Source organism: Equus caballus, chromosome 4, assembly GCF_041296265.1.
Source record: "Equus caballus isolate H_3958 breed thoroughbred chromosome 4, TB-T2T, whole genome shotgun sequence".
Classification (NCBI taxonomy): domain Eukaryota; kingdom Metazoa; phylum Chordata; class Mammalia; order Perissodactyla; family Equidae; genus Equus; species Equus caballus.
This window is the reverse complement of record NC_091687.1, coordinates 102,008,432-102,034,095: the sequence shown is the minus strand read 5'-3', so window position 1 is coordinate 102,034,095 and position 25,664 is coordinate 102,008,432. Positions and strand designations below refer to the sequence as shown.

General features: G+C 36.5%; 1 protein-coding gene across 4 annotated transcripts in view; it reads left to right on the top strand.

Moving 5' to 3' along the window:
- TPK1 (thiamin pyrophosphokinase 1) overlaps positions 1–25,664 on the top strand; it is a 325,030-nt gene that overhangs the window by 113,990 nt on the left and 185,376 nt on the right. For all 4 annotated transcript variants that reach the window (XM_005609478.4, XM_014739331.3, XM_023639892.2 and 1 more), the window contains one exon: positions 7,254–7,323. In XM_005609478.4, the coding sequence (XP_005609535.1) occupies positions 7,254–7,323 (70 nt within the window). The remainder of the gene's footprint in view (positions 1–7,253; positions 7,324–25,664) is intronic.

Sequence of the window (25,664 nt, the reverse complement as noted above, 5' to 3'; positions counted from 1 at the left end):
TGCTTTACCAGTGTTTGTATATTATGAAGTGAGCTAATAGAAGTTCTCACTTTTCGTGCTCACCATTTATGGTGATATCTATACAGTTGTTGTTTATCTCGTCTGACTCGGGAGATGATGTGAAGTACCCAGCAGAAGACAGTCAGAAGGATCTGCCTTTGACTGTTGTGACTTGTCGCAATAATTTCGTAATAGGGTCTCGGGTGAATAGGAGGCACAATGGAGATGGCTTGGGATCATGCTAGAAGGTCAGCCAGAGTATCACAGATATCTGATGCATGTACGGATTGTATAATGGGACTTACTAAAGATTCCAAAAGTCTAAAATAGAAGATAACATGGTAGGTTTGCATCTGGGGTAGAGATGAAGGCAATTTAGCTAGGACATAAATTGCTTGGTTAATTCACCTGACTTTGGTGGCTAGGTAGAATGTAGTTTCTGGGTGATGGTCTAGCTTTTAAATTGGAAGTTTAGAGAATAGCGATCTGTCATCCAGCTGAATTCTGTGGGACCTTGGGCAGCCTGCTGAGGTATAAGTGGTCCTCTTGTTAGAGCATTGGTTGTAGACTGGGAGTAATTTTGCCCATGAGGGGGCATTTGGGCTTGTCTTTGGATGTTTTTAGTTGTCACAATTTGGGGGTGCTACTGGCATCTAGTGCATGGGGGCCAACGATTGTGCTAAACATTCTGCGATGTACTGGACAACCCCTCATAAGAAAGGCCCAAAATGTGGATAGTGCCAAGGTTGAGCAACACTGTATTATAGCGACACCAACAAAGGTCTATTATATCTTTTTTTATTCACTGTAGATTGAGTGTACGTATTTGCCACTTTGTCCCTAAAGAATGGCCAATATTTAGTAAAAAAGTTAATGATTGAAAATGCACTCACCTTAATCGTTCCTAACAAGTCACATTGGGACAAGCATGCATACTCCAGCTTCATCTATACAAGAACATGTTTTTCCGTCCTGCTTAGCTATTTGCAGTTTTTACACATTGTAAGCTTTACTTATTTTTTAGAATTTCCCTGTGCCACTTTAGGATAAACAGACAGTTTTATGTTTGGCTGTTTTTAAGATTTCTTGGTAATGAGGTATTTGGGGTCACTCAGTGTTAAAGAGGCACCTGATTATAGACTTTATAAATAGCATCAGGAATGACTAAATGTCACGTTTTATCTCCGTAGCACAGAACTAGGAGAGGAGGAGATAGAAGGTGGCAGAGGGAAGGGTAATAGAATTTATGCAGCAACATTTACCTAAAGGTAATAAAAATCTTCATTACATGGCATGCAACAGGTCATTAGGACTAGCAGAACTATGCGTGTAGATGCTCAATATTAATACCACTTGCTTTTTATTTGAAATAAGGATAATTCTGTGCTACTGACTTGGCTAAAATTTAAAGAATATTCCATTTACTATTTGTGGGATATTACAAATAATGTGAGCTTTCTTAGTAATTGCACATAAATATACTACAAATAAAACCTTTCATCTAAAATCCTAGAAGAGTTATCTGAACAGCAATTAATTATGCGTTTTGGTACTCCTATGAGCAAAGTAAATTGTTGCCATTTCTCTCAGAGGGCATATATTTCCATTAAATGCTTTGGATGAGTTTCTCCACATGAAATAATGTCTTGACAGGGAAAGCATGCTAATCCATCTCTGTTAACCATGTCCCTGAACTAACTGATTTGGATCCTGATCAAGGCTTCACTGGTGAGAGTGTATATAAATAATAGCCAAACCATCTACGAAAATACACAACTCCCCTAAAGGCTTGATCCAACACAGAGATGAGGCATAATAAGATAATATTCTCCAAATAAGAAAGAGGAAGAGTCAGTGTTTTTGAAGTAGAAGTTAATGTGTGTGTTAGTTAGGGCTCCTTCTGTTTCAAATGACAGAGAATCTAACTCATGCTGGCCTGAACCCCAAAAGGGAATTTATAGCTCACATAATTGAAAAGTCTAGTGCCTGGCTGTTGCTATGGCTATGGGATCAAACAACGCTGTCGTCTGCTAGCTTTACCTTTATTATATTGGCTTCGTTCTCTGGGTGGCTCTGATAGATCGTAGATCCAAGCTTCCAGCCTCTCAGGTTGCCGGACAGTAGAAAAGAGAACCCTTGTGCACTCTTGGTAGGAATGCCCAGTGTAGCCACTGTGAAAAACAGTATGGAGATTCCTCAGAAAATTGGAAGAGAACTACCATATGATCCAGCACTCCCACCTGTGGGTGTTTATCTGAAAGAAATGAAGTCAGATGAAGGTCTGGTCATTTTGCAGGAGTGGCTTTCAGAGGTTTCAGTCACCTCTTCTTTGGCACGCACATGGCCATAGAAGCCATTGATTCTTGGGTCTCTCTAGCTTTTTGTTTTGTTTTGTTTTGTTTTTTTTGGTGGAGGAAGATGAGCCCTGAGCTCACATCCATTGCCAACTTTCCCATTTTGCTTGAGGAGGATGGTCCCTGAGCTAACATCTGTGCCACTCTTCCTCTACTTTGTATATGGGACACCACCACAGCATGGCTTGATGAACGGTGTATGGGTCTGTGCCCAGGATTTGAACATGCGAACCCTGGGCAACTCAAGTGGAGCTCGCTCGCTTCCTAGAGCAACCCTGGAGACAGCCCCAGGATCTCTCTGGCTTTTATCCTTTGCTAGTTGTTACAAGTTTCCTTAGGCATCTGTGTCTAGCAGCCATTCTCCAGTGCAGGTGCATCTTATCAGTGCTGATTACTGATTGCTTAATAAACATTCTTAACATAGTAACCTTTGGCTGATTCTTAATACTCCTATATATTCTCTGAGTTGCTATTGCAAGGAAAATTTGACCAAGGGTTATGTAGTTAAAGTTTTAAATAGCAATATATCTTATGAGTGAGAACATATAAATAGATGTAAGAGTGACTTTTTTTATGGTTGCTTACTAAGGGCCATGATATATTTTACCAATATTCAACTGGTGGCCATTTAAGTTTGCTACTAGTTTTCCATGATTACACATAATCATGAAATGTGTACATATCTTTGGGCAAGTGCTTATAAAGGCTACATGGAATTTCTGAATCAAAGGGCATGCACATTTAAATTTTATAAATCTGCCACACTGTCTCTCAAAGTCATAATCTCACCAACAGCATGTGAGAGAATTTGTTTCCCCATGCCACTTCCTTCTAATTTTATTTATGTTGTCTCTGAAAAATTTTGTGAATTTGGCAAAATATATGTAATAATCTTTATTTTGCATTAGAATCAGCACACTTGGCATTAGCTCAAAATGGACTCATCGGCATTAGCTCATAGGACTAATAAATGGCTAATCTAGATTAGAATTGAAATCTTTCATATCTAGTATTCTTTCGTTTAACTGATACTGTAAAATGTTTATTCGATTTTACTTTTTTCTTCCATGTTAATACTTGAAACGAATTTAATAGTCTGCTTTTCGCAAAGTCAAATTATTTCTGCCCAACTTTATTTAACAGAAATTACTGAAATAGCCAATTAACCTCTGATTGTGAATGGAGCTCTTCATTATTTGTTATTATCATTAATTTACATTATATCAGATTAAAAAATTGTAAGTTTAAGATATATTTAATTTACTTCTTGGTAGGACCAATATATAAAGTTGATGTTGAGATTTTAGTGTATTTTATTCTTCAGATATTTGTCAGCCTGATGTGTAGTAAATAATTGTTCAACCACTGAAGTTGTAGTATTTGACAGATCTGCAAAAATTTTCCTCTATAAGCCAATGAAATTTTTACATTAAAAGATAACTCATACAACAACTTATATTCATTAAAGCTTGGAACAAGTTAAATTGATGACAGAGTCAACATATTTTTGAGGCTGATTCGTTAAGAGTAACCTCTATTTCTGGTTCTTTTACTTGGTCACTTTTGTTAGTAGTGATATTTATTTGGTTTTCAAATTGCTGTCAATGAATTCATGCCAACATTATGTAATTTATGCTTGAAATATTTTATTTTTAAAATGCCATTTAATTTATGTATATAGAAAATATTTTATTGATAAAATTTAGAAGTGGTAGACTACATCTTTTTTGGTCAAGCTTTATTAACAACAAAACAAAATAGTTTTAGGGACAGACTGGCACTTGTTTGTCCTTTCAGAGGGATTGTCCCCTGCTCCCAACTTCCAGGTAAGGAGAGAAGAGTCCACAGATTGCATCATGGTTATTGTAACTCCATTGGCCATTTAAAACAGGAATAGATGTGGGCAAATTGACTTCCTATAAAAAAGTTATTTCTCTTTTCATAAACTGCTCTAAAGATACCACCTTAAATCTAGGTGTGAGAAGTAACAGGCATTACAAGAAGTTTTTGGATTGTAAAAGTAACTCTGGTCTTAGCTGAACTAGATTGATTAATAAGTAGTTTTACAGATTTGTGCATTGAAACTCATCTCTCCTTGCCTTGTCCTCCCCTTGCGTTTTGTTGCTTTTATTATAGCACTCATCAGAGTCTACCATGCATTGCATATATTTGCTTCTGTTTCTCTTTTTTCTGCCATAATTGAGCCTGGAGAGCTAGTACTTTTTGTTGGTCATCTTTCTATTCTATTTAGGGCCTGGCACACAACAGGTATAAATGTTGAACTCAACTGATCTTTGGAAAATAATATAGTGTGAAAAATTGATGTCATTCTATTTGATAATCCTTAGCCACTAAAAACTGTTTCTTAGATTTTCACATTACTTCAGTGAATCTGTTTTTACGTAAAAAGATCCCGTATACTTGTTAATTTTGTTTACAGTGAATTGTTTTATATACTCTGAGGGCAATTACTCAGTTCATCGTCTGTTTCTGTTTATTAATCTTTTCAATCTCCCTATTCATTCATTCTATAGCATATTTTATATGTGAGATGATCTCTCTATTTTAACTTTTGATGATTTTGAACTTTTAGGTTTTGATATTTAGGAAATGTGAGGAATATTCTGTGATTTTCTGCAGGTTATATTTGTGGTAAGATTCGAATTTAGGTGCCATTCTTTTTAAGGAAATGTATGTTGTGGGTAATTGGTAAAATGAGACGTCCTCTTAGATATCTTTGTAAAAACTCTTAGTTTTGTTTTGCACTTTTTAAGTAGCTTGGGATTTTCTTTTCCAGGAACACAATGGTTTTTAGACTTTATTTTCATTCTAATAAAAATGGAGGAAGAAGACTAATGTTTACTAAAGGCTTACTGGGTTTCAGTATTGTGATGAGCCCTATATATGATTATTATACATTAATTGCTTAATAACTCTATGCCATAGGTGATATTATCTCCATTTATAGATGAGGAAGCTGAAGCAAAAAAGGAACATCATTTTTGCCATTTAAACTCTGTTTTGTTTCTGATATAACATAGAACACAGAAAATAGTCTCACATATTATGGATTAGTGGAAAATTCATTGAGACTTTTATTTCTGTCAATATGGTCAATTAGATATCCTTGAAATATACCACCTGCTATCAAACACCTAGAAATCTGGATGTATTGTAAACACTCTTGTAATTGTGCAGCTTAATTTGCAAAAGGTAAGGTGATTTCATAAGTGCCATAAAACAAGGAAGTAGCTCAAAAGAATGGTTCGCTTCTTCTGAAGCTCCTGGTCCTCGAGGTCTTTGCTGGTCTCTGTGACCTATGACTTTGGTGTTACCAGCTTTGGGGACAGGAAGCAGGACATTCCTCTGTTCGGGCTGAGGAACTGGAATCTCAGACATCTTCCCCTTCACTCTCATTGCCCAGGGTAAAAGTTTAATCTATGATCATTAGGTAAAGGACATTTTTTTTTAAAAAACAGAATATAAGAAAGCAATTGATGCTAAGATACTGAACATTTCTAGGAAAATTAGAAATTAGAGAAGTAACAACAACAACAAAAATAGTAGTCCATGGCCTAAGAAAATTTCAAGGAACAGTTGATCTGCAACATCAAATCCTAGAGTGACAGCAAAGAGAAAGTGCAGGAAAGGGGTAGATAAGCCCCAGCCAGAGAGACAGCTGGTCTTATTTGATTATCTTTTACCCCAAGTTTCAGTCAATTTTGTGCCGCCTTCACAATTTTGACAATGTTCACACATTATCTAGATTATTATTTACTTAATATCTTAAAATGAAGTTATGCTATGCTTATGGTTTATTTTTGAAAGAAATCTTTTATATCACAATAAAATATGGAAACCCATAATATCTGCCAGAAGTAGAAAGTTATCTGTAAAAATGAGTAAAATAAGGGAACAAAGTTATAACCATGTCCTGTTGCCTGTTACTGTGCAAGCCCTATCTTCTGTTATAAAGAAGGGAAAACAAGCTTCAAGAGATACTGAAGATACCATATACAATCTCCTCCTTTATTTAATAAGAGGAATTGAGAAAGATGCTAAAAGGACACATGCTTTGTCTTAGGTGATTCTGTCTTCCTTGTGTGTGTGCCATGTAGGCTTGTTTTTAGCACCAGCAGTGTCACTGGCTGAATGTGAAATGATCCGAGGAGGGAAGTGTGATCATGTGCATGCCTGAGTGCCTGCTTTTTGATGTTTATCATTTGAAAGATACTGCTCTAAACTTCCTGTTGTTGACGAAAATAATCCATAACCAATCCCTGTTGTTGACGAAAATAATCCATAACCAATCTATAAATGAAAATTTGGGAGAGTTTATTCTGAGCTGAAATCTGAGCACCATGGCCTGGGGCCTTTCTTCCCGAAGGAAGAAAGAGCACCAAAGAGGTGAAGTATACAGAGTGGTTGTATACCCCCAAAGAGAATGTTTCACATATGATTGAAATGTCTCTCCCACAATAGTCACAAGATTGCCCTGTCAGCACAGCGCTTGATGGACACAGCAGGTAGCGGGTCTGCTATCTCGGTGGGCGGAGCAGGAGGCAAGTCTATTGTCTAGAGCTGGGTTGTCAGAGGTGAGCTCAGCAATCAGTTTCTAGCCTAAGGAAAGATGCTTAATCCTTAAGGGAATGCCAATGTTGGGAGGGGGAGGGAAGTTGCACCTTTATCTCAAGGGCCTTTGTTCTTGCCATAGGGAATATCTAAAGCAGATATACAATGCATGCTCAACAGCCTCTGTCAGGCCCTTTTGGAAAGACAAGGTCAGGCCGAATTAGGTTTACACAAAATGGCTTCCTCATATTCTCCAGTATATCCTATTGCTTGCCATTTTTATTTGTCACTGTGTTGAAACAGTCTTTGTTTTTTTTCTCTTTGAAGCTCTTTTAAGAGCCTGTGCTGACGGAGGTGCCAACCGCTTGTATGACATCACCGAAGGAAAGAGGGAAAGGTATGCTTTCCTTGAGCCAGCGTCCGCAACACCACTAATTCTGCTCTTCCGTTTGTTCTATTCTCTTCTTAGTAAATGGTGACTGTTAATTTTCCTTCAAACTTAACAAAAAACCCCCGCAGTGAGAAACCTGCTTAATGTTGTATTATTTCGTTGCTTTGAATAGAATCCCTTAGTAGAACTAGGCTAATCATATTCTTAATTTAAAAGAAAAACCCATTCTACTACTTCAAAAGTCTCATTAAGTAGCATATCAAATATCAATATTTGTGAGGACTTTGAATATTGATTAAAATAAAATTTCTAATGGTAATTTGAGTTGTTATTCAGTTTAAATGCATAAAACTATCTCATATAAGTGAAATGTATATTCTCTTGTAGAAGATGCAAGATTTTTATATTAGTGTTGAGTAAAGCTCAGTATAATTTACTCTAACTCAGTTACTTCTGAGTTAGGCACATAGATATATTTTAGGAGACAAGTAATTTATTTCTTAATGATTTGTTGTCTGTGCTGTCTCGTTTTCCTGATCTTTGCATGGTGAGCTATTTTTGGATGAGAGAATATGTTTGAGGAGAGCAAGATTTAAATCTAGCTCATTGCCAGCATGTTCATAGTTCAACCTCTTGGCAAATACAAGAATTTATAGTTTAGATATACATAGACCGGCTATGAAATTTAGTTCCACTTCCATCACGTATGTTATTGAATGTACTGAAATGTTTATAGTTTGAGAAATCAACTCCTTGCTGCAAAAAATAAAGTAAAAATATTATGATGCAACATACCATAGGTGTGAATTACATATATGTATTTTGAAATATTGTAAAATACATCTTCATGGCATCAGAATTTTTAACTTCAGCTTTCTAATGTTGGAGCTGCTTTTGGAAAGCAGCTGGGAGCTTATAAGACGAAGGCATGTTTCTTTTGAGATTGGGCATGCTGATGTCTAGGGACTGGATGTGTTATCATAGAATACAGCAAAAGTGGGAGCCTAGGACACAATTTAAATTATTAACATTTTGTGCTGCTTTATTTTTTAACTGTACGGATTCCTCTGACTATGTTGTCTAAGACCTGACGTGGACAGTATGTGAAAAAATCCTCAAGTATGTGTTACAAAAAGTGCCAGTTAGTTCAGGAAAGAGCATAATACCCATGAGGCCAAGATTATGAATTGGGTACTGTTTGTTTCATGCCTGTAGCCTGCTTGCTGGCAAGAGATCTGGTCCTGGGTGCTGTTTCTCTAATGGTACGTGTAGTCCATGAACATAATTATATGAACCAGAGCTGTGCAATGCTATTAACACAGTGCTTCCCAACTCTTCCTTGATTGTAAGAACCATCTAGAAGACTTGTGAAAAAATACAGATTTCTATACAATTATATTAATTATTTTTATTGGATTGGGCTGGACACTAATAAGAAAGATGATACACAACACTTTTATTCACATTTGAAATCAAAACAGATGACCATGTTTGAGAAGTGAGTACTATTATTTTTGCCCAAATTTCAAAATAATCATTTCTGATATTTCTTAACACACTTATAAGTGACCCTTGGAAGTCTTCCAAGAAGATTTATGATTTATCTAACAACTGTCTGTCCATATGTGAAGATGTTCAATAAGAAAATGTGCTTTCCATTGAGTTTCTAGGTATAATAATATATTTGCAATGATTCCTACTCTGATGCTTAGGGACGTGGCTGGCCTGGGTAAGGGTGGAGTCCCGAACAGGGAGATGAGTGAAGCTAATTGCCTCATGTGGGAGTTAAATTCTTGGAATAAATCTCATTAAATCCAAATCCTAACCAGTTGAACTAATTGGATACAGGTGATTAAACATGATTCCTGTTAATTTTATTTTTAACAGAATGGCTTCACAATGAAAAAGGAAAAAATATTTATGAGTTTTAAAAAGGCAAGTATGGTTTATGGACCTCTGCTTGCCTTGCTCTTATTTGTTCGTTTATTTAATGTCCATATCTACAACATAATACCTTATAATTATGCAATTACAACTGAATGTGTAGAGATTCATCTTCAATTGAGGGCAAAATGAGATATTTAGATGTTTAGAATGGAAGGAAGGAAGACTGATGTAGACAGTAACAGAGGAGCAAGGTTTATAGTGGGATAGAATTGGGGCAAAAATCAGTGGTGACCTTAGGTCCAATACTCTACCCAATGCATTCAACTCTCCACACCGTCTTTCATTATTTTTTTTTCAAGTCATTTTATTGGGATTATAATGGTTTATAACGTTGTGTAATTTCAGGTGTGCATTATTGTTTATCAGTTCCTGAACACACTTCATCATGCTCACCCCCGGTAGTCTAATTTTTATCCGTCACCATCTTTGTTTGTTTGTCTGTCTGCTTCAACTCTGGAATCGGCCTCTCTCTACTTATCAGGTTTAGAAGTTCTAAATGTTTTTTCTTATTTGTGAAAACAATACATGGTCATTGAATACATGTTAGTGAGCTGGAAGAAACAGAAAGTTGAAAATAAAAATTATCTGTTATTTCTTCCTAAGTAGCAAAGAGTTGGATTGGGTCTACCTATTGGTTCTGCCCTTTGGAACAGCAGAAAATATGACTTATTTTTCTGTAGCCACTTGCTCAAGTGAAAGTAAGCTTGATGACTGTAAGCTCCCTTGTGCCTAGAAAATTGTCTGGGAATATGAGACACTCAACAAATGTCTGTTAGTAATTGAACATTTGAATAGGATTGTTTTGTTCTCTCTCCCATAGGTTTTGATTGACTTTGATTAATGACTCTCATGTTTTGGGTAAATAGATTACCTCTGCTCTGAGAGCTGAGAGGTTCTGATTTGGATGTGTGTTCAGTCTGTACATCAAACTGAGGCAGGTTGAAGTCCCAGTCAGGAACAAATAGAATGGGCTCCACCAATGACCAGTGGATCCTACCTTTGGCCGGGGCAGTGAGATTAAAGAGGAAGAAATTTTAGAAAGACTCAGTCTCTGTACTGCACTCCTGTACTCTTGATTGACTGTTTTCCTAACACCAGATGCCTGTTTTTGGAAATGTGGGGTAATAAGTTTGGGTATCAGATATATGCACCAATACCCGCAATTCTACAGCTCCAACCTGATACTGACTGAACTCTCATGTTTATATTCTGATAGTAGTCTGCAATTAAGAACTCCTATGGTGGCTTCATAACATCCTCCTGCCCTCTCTCCAGTAGGTAAAACCCATTATTGGTCAGAACCAGGATGGTAAAGCACAGCCCCACTTGTCACAATAATCACAGGCTACAGAGATAAAGAAAAAAAATACAAGAGAAGCAGAGTAAGATTTTCTAGGAGGATTTTATGGAGCAGACTTTTTTCTTGCCCATCATCGATAGGCCTTGGAGGTTTGTTTTAGAGTGATGATTTTATTGACACTATGTTAGGTCAGGAAAGTGTAAATTGTCCACGTCACAGAAAAATGAAAGATGGTTGTTTGTATGTACCGGGTACATAATAATGATTATGGGAGGGTTAAGGCCACGCCCTACCCCCAGCCACCATTGTCTCCTTCCATTTCTCAATTATTCCTATTTCTGCATGTTTAGCAGATACTCTAAGAGCAATTTCTGCTCTAGTCAGTTTCTGACCAGAGTCTGAAAAGTAGTCAACTGTGGCAGTAGTTACTAACCTTTCTCACCATGGGGAATATTAAAAACAAACAAACATATAGAGAAGTGCACAAATTAAAATGATATAGTCCATTGACTTTTCATATGGGGAGCACACTCATGTCAACAGCACTGAGATCAGTAAATTGAATATTACCAGTGTCACAGAAGCCTTCCTCATGCTCCCTGCCTTCGCCGTCTCCCCTAAAAGGGAACCTCAGATGTAACCACTATCTGACTTAATTAATCTTAGATTATATTTGCCTATTTTTGAACTTTATAAAATGGAATCATACTGTATTGAATTTTGAGCGTGTGGACTGTTTTTTATATGTAGAATTCATAGCTCTCTAAACCTGAAAAAGGATTAAGAAACATTGCTGCAGGTTCCTGCAGGAGAATTACGGTGACCATAATTATGAGGTGGAGGTGGGGATGGAATCAGGTAGAAGAGAGTAAGAGGTATATAGAAAGGAAGGAGAATTCTAAGACCGATGACACAACCACAGTAGTCTGACAATGGGGAGAAATAGTTTATATTCATCATTTGAAAATAATACCTTTAAAGAGGGGTAAATATTTGTAAACCCTATTCTGTTAGAAAGGTAAAATAAACTGACCAAAAAAAAAAAAGAGAGAGAGAGAAAGAGAGAACTTTACAATGAGACAGGATCTCTCTAGAATAATTCAGTAGCAGAAATAAGAATGTAGCATTTAACTTATCTTTTATTCCTTCATTCAAGCATGTATTGGATACTTTCAATAGTTAAACGTTTTGATAGTTACTGTGAATATATAAATAAGTAAAATACAGTTCTTGCCATCAAGAAACTTTCAGTATAATCAAAGTGAAGAGGATATTGGTATTCAATATGGTAGATTATAAAGCACATAATGAGAAAATTCTAGTTCAGCATGATAGGTTCCGTGACAAAGGAAGACATGGTGGATGGACAATTAATCCAGAATGTGAGAGTATTAGAAAATATTCTGAGGATCCTAATGGGGTGTAAAAGATCAAGGCCACAGAGTGTGTGGTGTGTGTCTGTGTGTGTATGTGTGTGTGTGGTGACCAGGGGGAGGAGAGGAGGTTTTCCTTTGTCTCCTGGGTAAAATCTAAACTCATTACCTTGAGAATCAGGGTTGGACCTTTCCGTACCATGTCAGCCATGCCCAGTTTCCCCCCTTGTCTTCTCCCAGGCCCTTTCCATTCACTGCCTGTGCTCAGAACCTTTCTCAGGCTGATCTTCAGCTTGTACACATTGGTACTGCCCACAATCCATTCTGATTGTCTGGCCATCCGTTCTGATTAGTCGGTACTTATTGTACTGATCCTCAGATGGCTTCAACTGCCTATGGCGGCATTTCTTGTAGCAATCCTATCCATGCAGCAGTGCTCAGCTAAAATGCCGTCTGTCCTATGAGGGCTCCCCTCTCTTTCCAGCCCGGTGTGACCTGACATCTCTTACACTGTAATACTACTTTTAAATTACAATGTTATGTTCACATTTTACCTTGATTTAGAGCCTTAAAGACTTATCTCCTCTACTAGGTTGTAAATTTCTAGTGATCTATTGTCATTTAACTATGCATAATACTTTGTAATTATTTACTTTCTCATTTTAAATTGTGATTTAGCTATGTGTAGATGTATGTTACCTCCCTCACTAGGTGGTAAACTCCTTGAAGGCGGCGATCATAATTAATCTTCTTTATATGCCTTGTAGTATCTAGTACACTAATGAGCGTCTGAAAATTTATTGAATTAATGATTTTTCATTGATATCTTAGCAGAATGTCACAAAGACTAACCTTTTTTTCAGCCAGGGATCTCTAAGATATAGTATCAGCATTGGAAATATCTTGATGCTAGAGAAGAAACTTTGGATAATTATGTATTGTATTAGTTTGTATAAACCAGAAGTGTCTTATATCTAAAAATATTATGCATATTTTGTCTGAAATCACATATAGTATATGTCCCACTTATTTCCAGAATGTTTTATATTACATTGCATTCTAATTTCTATCTAAATGATTGTTTTATCATGAAACTAAGATCTTTGTCTTTGAATTCATTGGTATTTTGAGAGCAAGGTGAATATCGGTGCTAAACATGAGAGTTTTTTTTTTAATTGTGGTTTTGTGAGACTTAGAGACTCTCAAATTCATCAGCATAACAGTCTGAGAAATAGGTATGAATTTTGGTGTCATTAGTGTGTAGGCATTTGAAATGGGGGGCTGTTATTTTTATGTTAGTTTTCTCAGAGTGAGTGATGACTATAGCATTCTTAGTGGGAAGTCCTACACAAGATTATTTTTATATAAACATTTTTCTAGTTTAGCTCAGATGTTTAGGAGTTGCTTTTTTGTTTAATTTAAAAGATGAGCACCCAGCAAAACTTCCATGAATTCATTCAAATAGCCATTCAATTAAACTTGAATTAACAATGGTGGGATGAGGAGCTCTTGTGGTGCTGAAATAGAAAGGCAAGATTCGATCTCTTACTCCTCTCACCCCATTAATTTTCTTCGCAGTTAAGATTTCAGACTTTCTAGCTTTATGTATTCTTGCAACTTTCCCATCAACAGATCAATACCACTTTTCAGAGTGATCAAGTGGGAATAGAGGATGCCTGTTTTATAACTCTCAAACTAACAGTGCCCCAGCTAAACCAATTTCAAAATATAGTTTAAATAACTGAATAATGTGGGAGGCTAGCTGTTAAAAATTAGATTCTAAAGCCTTTACCAATGAAATTAAACCAGGCATCTGGCAGCAAGTATCTGATACACCCTTGAAGGAATCAATGGCCTGTCTGTCTGTTTACAGAAGACTAACTTTTAACAGTTTTGTTCTCTCAGCCCATTTCATTGCAGCTAGCAGTAGCTTCCAGGTTGGGACTTGTGTGGTGAGAGAGCATGTGTGGACTCGTTAGTTAGGTCAGGATTCAAAATCTGATTCTGCAGCTCCATTACTGTGAGACATTTGGCAGGTAATTTCACGTCTTCAGTTGTAGTTTCTTCATCTGTGACGTTTCAGAGGGAGATCACTATCTTCCGGGGTATTCAGAGAAATCTTGATGAAGAAACGTATTACTTGGGCCAGTTATACAAAACTTGGATAAGCCAAGGGGATGGAGGGTGGCCCTTCCAAGCTATCATATGCTGAATTATGGAATAGTTGAATATGCACATGGTGCGGTTTTAGGCAATAGCTGGAAACACTTTCGTAGTTAATATTCTGCACGCAGTAATAGTGTAACTTCTTAGAAAAGTCATAAGCACTTTTCCAGTTGTGGTTGGAATGAAAGAATGTAGTATCTGGCTTCTCAGATTCTTTTTGGTTTTTAATCAGCTTATTCAGATATAATTTCATACAATAAAATTCATCCGTTTTCCGCATACAGTTCAATGAGTTTTGAAATGGTTTACAGTTATATCCACCACCACAGTACAAGATCAAAACACATCCATCATCCCCAAAAGTTCCTTCCTGTCCCTTTGTAGTCAGTCCCCAACTCCCACACCCTGGCTTCTGCAGCCTTCTAGAAGGTCATATAAATGGAATCATGCCGTTTCTTGTCTTTTGTGTCTGACTTTTTTCACTTATCAAAGGCTTTTGAAATTCATCCATGTTATGGTGTGCGGCAGTGGTTTGTTCCTCTCCACTGTTGCAGTGTTCCATCACATGGTCCACTACAATTTTGTTTGTTCATTCAGTGCAGTTGATGGATCTCATTCTTAAGACTCGCTCTTTTAGCTGGAATCTGTCATCATTTTGTCAAGTGCTTCTTTGGGAGGGATGTTACTTCTTTTAGTTAGAACCAATCTAAATTTTCAAAGTTGGTACTTCAGCCCTTGAAGTTATTTAAGCAGTAGTAGAGAGTCGGATGTAAGGCCTTTATTTTCTGTGTCTTAGTGAAAATTCTGCAAAAGCTTGCTCAATACTGTTAGGTTTTTATGGATTAAGGCAATAAATATAAAATTGCGATGGAGGAAGTTGGTGTCAAGTATCTGAGCATACATTGTGATCTTGATAACCTCCAATATATGAGGCAGTTGATTTCAGTCTACCTGTGACTGTAATTTTCTCAGTGATTGGGATTTATTTTAACTAATGTTCAAGCATTTCATGGCATAGTTGAAAAATGAACTTTAAGTATGCTTTAACATGTATAGAAAGTAAATGTGTCTACTTTGCTTAAGGAAAACCAAAGATCTTTGGTTTAGCTTGATTCTTGTAAGCCTAGCCTTAAGCAATATTTAGTCATTTACTTCGGCAAGTTTCTATTAAAAAGTACTTATGCAATCAAATTACAAAGCTCTGTAATCATGTCAATGTTATTGGGTCTTTCAATCAAAATGATGGAAGATAAAAATGATTAGCACATGTAAAAGAAAATTTATAATAGGAGTCTTGATATTAAAGAACCCTGCACAACAAACTTTGAGGGCAAATTTATCTTGAATTATTGATTGGATTGGTTTAGTAATATATTTTAGTCTGTTGATTATCAAATGCTGTAAATCAGAGATCTCAAAGTTATCCATGCATAGCTCTGAATCATTTCAGGGTATTGGAGGAGCGGGAAAAGTGTATGCAAAGATGCTATGTTTGTCAGATCATGCATGAAGTCAAAATAAATTTTCAGAGCAAGATCATTTTAAGCAGCTGCAGGAAGTCAGCTTACAACTAAATTTAATCAGAGGCATTGTTCTTTATGGCGATTCTATTTCATAAAGTACGTTCCTGACAAAACTCTTTTCCTTTCCTGCACTGTGGATGGAGTCTTCAGAAATAAATTACCTTCAGGTGGTTTTTTTAGAGGACCCTGGATCATCTGTCAAAAGTTCTGAGTAACACGTCTCTTTTAATTTTACTTATTTAAAACAAATAAAGTTGAGTTATTTTTGCACTTGTTAATACAGTTTGAGCTCTTTTTTAATCACATTTTTTTTGCTTATTTTAAATATATTGTTAGATTGCTGAGTTAAGAAGTAAAAATTGAGTAATCACATTATATATATATTTGATATATATATAAAAAATTGTTTTTTAAAAAGCTGTGGAGTGGTCCTTAACTGTCTGATTTTTCATACATATTTGAGTGAGTGTGCATGCATGCACACTTGCACAGACACACTTAGGTACTTCCTGCATGGTTGTCTTGTTATTTAAAATTTCAGTTTTGTGTTATTAGACCAAGAGTAAGCAGAATAACTCCAGCAACAAGATGGCATATATTATTTGTTGACACATCATTATGGGACATGAAATTTGAGTTGATGACGGGATTGCACCTGAGACAGCTACGGCCTTCTTGTTGTTAGGGGACAGAACAGTGACAGCTGAGATTCAACTAGCGAGGGCTAGGTAATAAATTTTGTGGGAAAATATCCAAGTGGCAGTTATATGAAGATGAACCCTGAACTATCACCTGTAATCCTGGGTTAGAGATCTGAGAATTGTTTGAGACTGTATTCTTCGAAGACTTCTGTAGGCACAAAATGCAAGAATACGCTAAGAATCTCAGAATATTTAAAAGACGACAGAAAACATTTTTCCACCCTAAGAAAAAAATCTTGGTGTGTATGTCTTTGTATATATTATATCTTAAATGCTTAACTCTGGATATTATATGCCTTAGGAAGTAGGAAGAGAGCTGGAGAAAAGTCAGGAGAAGGGTACTTGATGAGCAAGAGGACAGTAATTCGTAAGTGCCCAGGCTGAAAGGAACTTAGAATAAAAAGTCCTAAGTATTAAAAATGTTGACTTGCTCTCTAAACTACATGATTTAGAATTGCGGTTAGCACTGTTGTTGCATGAGATTGGCAGTGCTTCTGCTTGGAATGTAGGGAAGACGAAGACAGGGTTGTCATACTCCCACAGGATTTAGGCCCAGGAGCTCTATTTTTGACCTTGGCTCTCAGGTTCCATCGTTTCTGCTGAATGCCTTGTAAGGGTGCTTTACAACTGGGTTGTGCTACTCAGGGCTGGAGGCACCGTGGATGGGGAGGTTGTTTAAACACTAGGACTCCTTAACAATGAGTATTTAAAATATTTGTGCCGTCTAAACACTGGTCTCCTACTCAGCTCGTTGTTTAAAAAAACCATTGGAGTGTCCATTGAAATGTCAAGGAATTAATTTTAGTATCAAATGGAGATACTTTTTTACAGAACATTATATCTGATTCATTTATAAAAATCCTATTTGATTAAAAAAACCCTCTTTTATAAAATTCACTTTTAAAAACCCTCTTCTGTTTTCTTCCAAGTGTTATAATCCTTATATTTAAAAACTCAGGGGCCGGCCCCGAGGCCCAGTGATTAAGTTTGTGCACTCCGCTGTGGTGGCTCAGGGTTTCACTGGTTCGGATCCTGAGTGCGGACATGGCACCGCTCGTCAGGCCGCGTTGAGGTGGCGACCGACATGCCACAACTAAAGGGACCCCCCCGGCTAGAATATACAACTATGCACTGGGGGGATTCGGGGAGAAAAAGCAGGAAAAAGAAAAAAAACAAGATTGGTAACAGTTGTTAGCTCAGGTACCAATCTTAAAAAAAACAGAAAACAAAACTCAGCTCATGTGTTCTGTTTCCCCAGCAGTCTCCTGAGAACTACCCATGTCTATAGATCTCAGTCAGGCAGAAATTCTCTAAGCAACACTTTACTGTCACTCCACATTAGGTTGAAATTATCTATAGTGTTTCTACTTAATTGGACATAATTCTTTGTTCTTGTTTTATCTATCTGTGGGAATAACCCTAGCACCCAGGACGAGGTTTGATGAATAGTAGATGATAAATATTTTTAACTGAGCAGTATTACTCCTTTTAGGTAGCTCTCCCTGAAAATAATAATAATTTCCCCAGAGATAAACCAGCAGATGACAAATCCTAAATGAACTAAGGGTATTTGGTGGCTAGATTTCTTCCATTACCAGGTTATCCTCTGTTACTCTGAGTCTCTTTTACTCCATCTGTCCAACTTGAGTGCCCTTCCTGAACGTTCTCTTATCCAGTGCTTCCCTGTCAGCGTTTATCACAACACATTGGAATCACCTGTTTGCTTGTCCCCTCAGCCTGTCACCTCATGAAGGCAGGTCCTGTCTCTGGCTTTTTCACTGTCTCATCCCCAGTAACTAGTTCACTATATGTTAACTAGTTATTTAACAACGATTAGACATGCTCTGCCATAAAAACGTAATGTATTCTGTCATAGATTAAGTATGAAAACATGGTTCTGACCCAGTAAATTTTTAAATTAGTTCTGTTCAAGAGGAGAATGAGAGAGTCATACTGAAAACTCTAATGTTAACATTGTTAGGAACTTCTTATTTAATTTTTTTTGTATCAGTGGAGGTTCTTGGTTGTAAAGAGCAGAAAAAACCCTGACCAACTTAAACAACAAAAAAATCTGTTAAAAATATTCCAATTAACAGAATAAGTTGAAAGCCTGAAAAGTTGGGCTTGGGAAATATGGAGGAAGCTGGAAACCAGATCCACAGCTGTGTTTATGTTCTAAGAACAAGGTGGGGCTTGTACTCAGCCCTCTGTGAGCCTGGTACTGGGTGCTGCCGATGGATTCCCAAGGGCCTCTTCTTTCTTGTGTGAGAGCATATGATCGACTGACCGAGCTGAAGTGTTTGAGTGAGAATATGTGCCCGTGCCGTTGTTTCTAGGGGTGGCATGAGTAAATATCTGACTCCTGTTTGTTTCTAGAGTGGGCTGCGCCCAGCATCAAGACTCACCATGCTAGTTTCTGTAAACATGGCAGGGGGAGGGGGGCAGCCAAATGGAAATACTAATGCAAACAAAACCAAAAAATCCCCACAAATACCCCTCCACAACATTTTCTCTCTGGCTACCACTGCTATCAGCATGTCCTAGGATGGTCTAATGGTCTTTATTAATCTCCTTCATACTTCCCCCTCCATGAGTCCCTCCCCCACGTAATACTTATTGTGATATAAAATGCCCCTAGGAATGAAACTTTTTTATTCCTCAATCTCTTAATGACAGTGAAAGGGAATTAAGTGGTTACCTGTCATGCATATAAATGATAACAATACCTCATGCATTCTGAGAAATTTAATAATATTCCTCCCAAATTTTTAAAAAAGTATAAACACTTCCTTAGTTTTATAAAAGCTTGTTGTTAATCAGATCCTGTACATTTTTGCTGACATTTTTGTACTATCAGTTTTTTTCTAAGTAAGCTCCTTTAAATCTCACTCTTATGATTCATAATTTTTCTGTGGGGTTTGTAATTTGTTTTAGAAATGTTCCTCAGTGACAATTTTGGTAATTCTATTACCAAGACAATTTTATATTACACAGCATAGGGCTTGGTTTAATTGATCTGGGTCTCTGTGGTAATTGAGTAAAAGAATGAAAATGTTTTCTAATTTGTAGTATGTAAAAAAGTTTCATTACTTAAAGGCACGGCTTTGCTTTAAGAATTCAGTAATAAAAATTTTTACCAAATCTCCTTGATTTGTCTTTTTAAGATGAAATTTTCCCAGATTTAGTTCCTTTATTAAAAAAAATTGACAAGTTTATAGACAGAAAAAAATTGTTTTCTGACTTTGAAGCATAGTACTTAAAAAGGCAACCGAAGCTTGGAAGCTTACATGCAGTTTTCTCTGTACAGCTCTCATGTTTTCTACTGCGTGCAAAACTCACTTATTTATCACTAGCGGCCTCTAGTGTGTATTCAATTTTTTCCTGCTAGGCTGTACATTAGTATCTTATTAGTAACTAGAGGGCAGTTCCGTGTGTTAGGAACAAGAAAAACAACTGTAGTTCCTGTCATTTTAGCATTTTATCAGTCAGTGAAAAGAATGTTTTCGCATAATAGTGTTGTCTTATGATTCCTATTACCAGTAATAGGGCTTTCAGAGTGAATTTCCTCCACGTGGCAGTTGTTCTCCAAAGTATGCTTCTGCTATGGTGGGAGAGCAAGTTAATGGCCACACGCTGTGCTGATACATTCACATGCCTTGAATAGGATGGAATCAAGTGAGGATATAGGGGACAAGGTTACCAAAACCGGAGATGTTAGCCAAATCATATGGCAAAAGTCTGAGCTAAACTGTCCTTATTTGTTCAATTTTAAACAAAACTGCATTCAAGTAATTATTAATCATAATTACAGATAAAAACAATACAAACATAAATTAGTTTAAACAAACGAAATCTATATTATTTAGTTTTTGCCTTTTTTGTTTTAACTTTATATATTCTTTTTTAAAGGCACATCCTTCTCTACTCCCACCCACCCTCCTGCTCATAGAAGTAATCAAGGTTATTACAATGAACTTAGAGAACATAGGAAGATAAAAAGAAAAAAATAAAAGTAACCTCAAATCACCTAGATTCCCACCGCTGATATTTTTACACACCTTTTTCAATTTCATACTTTTGTAAGTATGTTCCTCTATTCCTGAGTGTATGTATGTGTGCACATATAACAAAATAGGGATTTTTATGCATACACTGTTTTATGTCATGTCTATTTTCTTAACATTATATTATGAACACATTATTATGTCATCATATGTAAGTTTTATTTGTCACATTCTTATTTAACAACCATTCTTCATATATCAGACATATATGTTGTTCATAATTTTTTATAAGTATAACTTTGGTAAATAAAAGTTAGATTAAGTTTTGTATGAGTTCCTAGCACTTAAAGTAGATTCATAGGAATTAAGATATGGGTTCAAAAGTTATGAATTTTTTAAAAAAATATTTAAATCCAAGTTGACAGTTTGTTTTCCAGAATATTTGTGCTCATCTTCACTTTTATCAACAATGTAAGATCATGTACATTTCTCTCCACCCTTGCCAGCTTTATTAAAATTTAATTTTTTATTTGTGTATTATTCAGGAGATTATATTCCATTGTTATTTTAGCATGTTTTAGATTATTCACTTGTTCCATTTGACAGGCGTTATTGTAGGAACTTGAAATGCAGCAGGGAACAGAATGCCTGACTTCAATGAACTTTCATAGAGATAGATAATGTCAGATAAATAATTAAAATAGAAAGTATATTATTATTGACAAGGAGGAAAATAAAGCAGGAGAAGGGTAGCATATTTTGCGGTGGGATGGTAACTAATTCGAGGGGAAGCCTCATTGAGAAAGTGCCTTCTGAGTTAACATCTGTAGGAGATGAAGAAGTCAGTCACCTGGCTATCCAAAGGAAGGGCATTCCGGGCAGAGGAAACCCGCCTGTGCAAAGACTCTGAGATGTGAGAATGGTATCAGTTGGCTTTTTCTGTATAACAAACCACCCTAAAACTTAGTGGCTTTAAACGACAATGATTTATTGTTGTTCACAAATTTAAGGGTCTGGTAGGTGGATCTTCATCACTTGTGTCAGTCATGTGGGCTGGGTAGGCACTTTTTCAGGTGATGTCAGCATGTAGACAGGAGTCTCACATATTTGAAGTTTGGCTACTTGTAAGCTGGGGCACCTGACTCTTCTTTTTCATCTTCTATCTTTCAATCTCGGACTTGTCCAGGATTGTTCTCATGGCAGCAGAGGCGGGTTCCAAGAGAGAAAAGGGAAGGCTGTGACTCCATTTGAGGCCTCAGTTCATAACTGCCATGCCATCGTCATTTGCACTGCATTTTGTTGTTCAAAACAAATCACATGGCTGATACAAATTCATGTAGTGGGGAAATAGACCTGTATTAGCACCTCTTGATGGAAGGATCTGGAAAGACACATTTATAAAGGAGTATGGATAAAGAGGGGAAAATAATTATGGATAATTTTGCAAACAGTCTACCACAAGTTGAGAGAATGAGGAGAAACTTATTAGGAAGGAGAGTGGTTACAAAGGTAACTGAGGGTAGATCTTGTAGGGCCTTTGTAGGTAATACTAATGATGTACTCTCAGTGAGATGGGAAGCCATTGAAGGGTTTTGAGCAGAGTGGTATCAGTTGTCTTATCAGGGTTGTAGCATGGAAGATGGTAAGAAAGAGCCAGAATCAGAATATATTCTGAAAGAAGAGTCTTTTGAACTTGTCGAGAAATCACTTCTGAGGTGGAAGAAAGAATCAAAGATGACTCTGTGGATTTTGGCCTGAACAACTGGGAAAGATTGATTTTCATTTGATGAGATTAGGAAGACTAAGAGGACCAGCTTTGGTGGGGAAAAGAACAGAGGTTCAAAGAGACATGTGTGGAGTTTGAGATGCTTATGTACATCTAACATTGAGTAGGTTGTTAAATATGTGAGTCTGGAGCTGAAGTAAGATATAAGCTTCAGAACCATCAGTATATTGAGGGCATTTAAGGCCATGTGACTTGGTTAGGTAAACTGGTAAGTGCAGAGAGATGAGGAAAGAGGTCCAGGGGCTGAGCTGTAGGTATTGCAGTGGTAAAATATCCAAGGAAAGTGCAAGAACTATCAAGAAGACAGAGCAGGAGTAACCAGTGAGTTAGAGGGAGAACCAGGAAACCATACTCCTTAGGTCAAGTGAAGGAGAATCAAGGAGTAGAAAGTGATTGTTTGGGTTATATGTTTCTAAAAGATGAAGTAACATGGGAGAATTGACCCATTAGATGTAGCAAAATAGCAATATGGAGTCTTTGGAAATTGAAAATGTAAAAGCTATATATACATAGAAAATGATTACAGATTGTGTATATATATGAAGGTGTTTAAAATCCTTCTCTTTGGTATCATGTCTTTGTTACTTTTCCTTTTGATTTTTTTTTCTATTTGAATGAACCATTGTGTCAACCCTAGCTGAACAAGGATAGTCACCCTTTGTCTTTTGTATTTCTTTTAAATGTTTTCCCTAATATGCCTTTTACTTTTATTAATGACATTCATCATCTAGTTTAGAGTTTGTTATTTCAAGGTGGCCTGTATCTAAGCCATTATCATCTGACTGAATTTTTTGGATTCCTATAATACAGGAATCTTTATTAAGTACTGTGGAGAACCACGTGGCTCTAGTCCCTGTCTTTTAGGATAATAGTTGACACGTATATAAAATGGATAGAGGTAGCAAGATAAAAACAAACTAGCAAGGATAGAAAATAAAGCATTTACTTTAGCAGACCAGCATATGTCTTAAGAAATTCTTTTTGTTATTTTCTTAAGTAAGATTTTAATTCCTGCTGTGAGGAAACTGTGGGGAAAAAGGAAAAATAAGGTTTGAAAACACTATACTAGCAGAATCGTTAGCAAGGCGGCTTATTGTGCGTGGCTTTGGAAAACTTGGGAGGAGCAGATAATCTATTAGTGACTCTAATGGCATTTATCACTAGCTGTATTTATAGAATTCTGCGTATTGTGTCTCTGATGAATCACAGAGAGAAGTGTAAAGCAAATAAATTACACAAAGTAATTCACTCTCAGTGAGCTAGCCTTTTATATTTGTTAAGGTGAAGAATTGGAGTTAACCTGTATGTATGCTTTGGGGCTCTTTTGTGTTTGTAAATAAGAAAAGATGAAACCTTCCACTCTGCGCTGTGTCAGGCTTAGCACAGTTTTTCTCAGTATACACGGCATTTTCTGGCACTGCCCCATACCACTACCACTTCTTCCTTCTAGAAAAGTAACCCCATAGCTTTCTTTCTATTCAAGTAACCTCTCTCATTACTTTCCTCTCCCCTTCTAGCCACTTTTGGAAAATAAGTTATTATAGCAAAGGGCAGAAGGAGAAAGTGATCTAATATTAAGAGCCAGAGGAAATATTTACTGACACAACTTTTGTTGTGGATAGTTTGCAAACCCCTGTCCTAGAGCAAAAAGAGCCACAAAATCACTCTCTCATTCTTTAAAGGTTGTAACATCCCCAGCCACATGTAAATACAAGTGACTGATGGGTAAATCAACTGTGACTAAGAAATGAGGAAGTGGCTGTCATGGTATACTGTATTCTTCCTTCCTTTCATATGATTTCTTTTACCTCTTATGTCTTCCTACTTTTTTTCTTTCTATTGCCTGAATATGGGCCTTATTTCTCTCCAATCCTCTTGTCATGATCTCACTTATTTATAACTTTTCATGTAGTTTCAATTAACATAAAGCTTTTCCTTCCCTTTCTCTTACTCGCTAGCTCTCCCAAGCCTGGCTCTTCCTGTGTTCTAATGTAGCATTCTGTTCTTGACCTGTAGTGTCAATGACTCTGTTCCATAATGACCTGGTTACTTTGTTATCCATGCTTAGACTTTAAACTTTTTGGGACTGCGATAACTATGGTGTCTGTAGGGTGGCACACATAGTATATATTTAATAAATATTTGGTAAGTTGAATTAAATATCCCATGTATGGAGCAGTCACGAGTATATGGTTTTACCTCTCACCTCTCCTCAGCTCTCTCTCTGCATTTATAAGTTTTAGCTGAACTTGGACACTGAAATACTCTGTAATCTCAAACTCCAACTGTCTAAAATCTAGTTCTTATTCTTGTTATTTTGTTTTAACCTGTGGTATTAATGTTAAATCAAAGTTATGAGACTTACATATTGGTCTCAGTCTTTTAAAATTAAAATTGTTTACTGTTTATGGAGAATGTTGAGAGATTGATTAAATGTTAGAAAGATTGGTTGAATCAGCTTATAGATGCTTTAATGACCAGTCTGTCTTACAGGGATAGATGTTTTCATATGTGGTGACTTGTTAGAACAGTTTCACATTATATCATTGTACTACTTGCCATGTGCATAGAGGGGCAGTGCTAAGCCCCATGTAAATGGCAACCCACTGTCTTTATCTCTTCTCTACAAATGTGATTTCCATCCAAAAAGTTGATGCTGGGTCTTTTAAGAAGAGAATCTTGCAGGAATGATGAAAGAGAATAAAATGACTATAAGCTATGTGCTTAAGTATAACTTATGTTGTAAATTTTGTTTTCTGGAGACACATTGTTATAAATATGACTTAGTAGAAAAACCGTCTTTTCACAGACACTCTTGTTTAGGTCTGACATGTTATTCACCTCCGAGAAAACTTGTTAGGTTATGTGCAATATATAATATTTCATTTTAATGAATTGTTCATTGTATCTATGTGCATTATGTGATTCACTATGCACACAGTCTTTGGTCTCCATGAGTTTAGTGTAAATATTATATAAATTTTATGTCCATGGTTCTTATTTCTTCGTGTTTTCATCTTTCTTTGACTCTTTCTGGAGCAAAGGAAATAATACATTTTGGGCACACATGATATCAAATTTTAAAACTGCTTTTCTTCCAAAATCTTTTTACCTTAGGTTTTGCTGTTTAATTTATTTTTCCTTTTTCTATCTCATCCTTCCTTTGCTCCAACTAGACAGGTCATTAATTATACATGTAAACTAGTTCTCTGGAATGGAAAATAATCTCATTCCTAGAAACTCCTGGTCAGTTATGTAGAGCTGTCTGAGCATTGAAAATCGAGCAGAGCCACAAAGGCAGATCCAGTTGATCCCTTCGTGTGGAGAAGGTTCATTCTCATGTGTCATGAAAGTCACCGACAACACATTCCACCAGCTGTGTATAATATTAAACTGCCAGCCCTGGGGAGACAGTGAAATGACTTCTGATGTAGCATTCTAACATGTGCTTGGTATGGTAGCAGTAGTGTCTTATCAAACGTTAAAGAGAATGTTAAGTATAACATTTATGGGTTATGTTTTTCTTCTTTGCCTGCCTAATAATTTT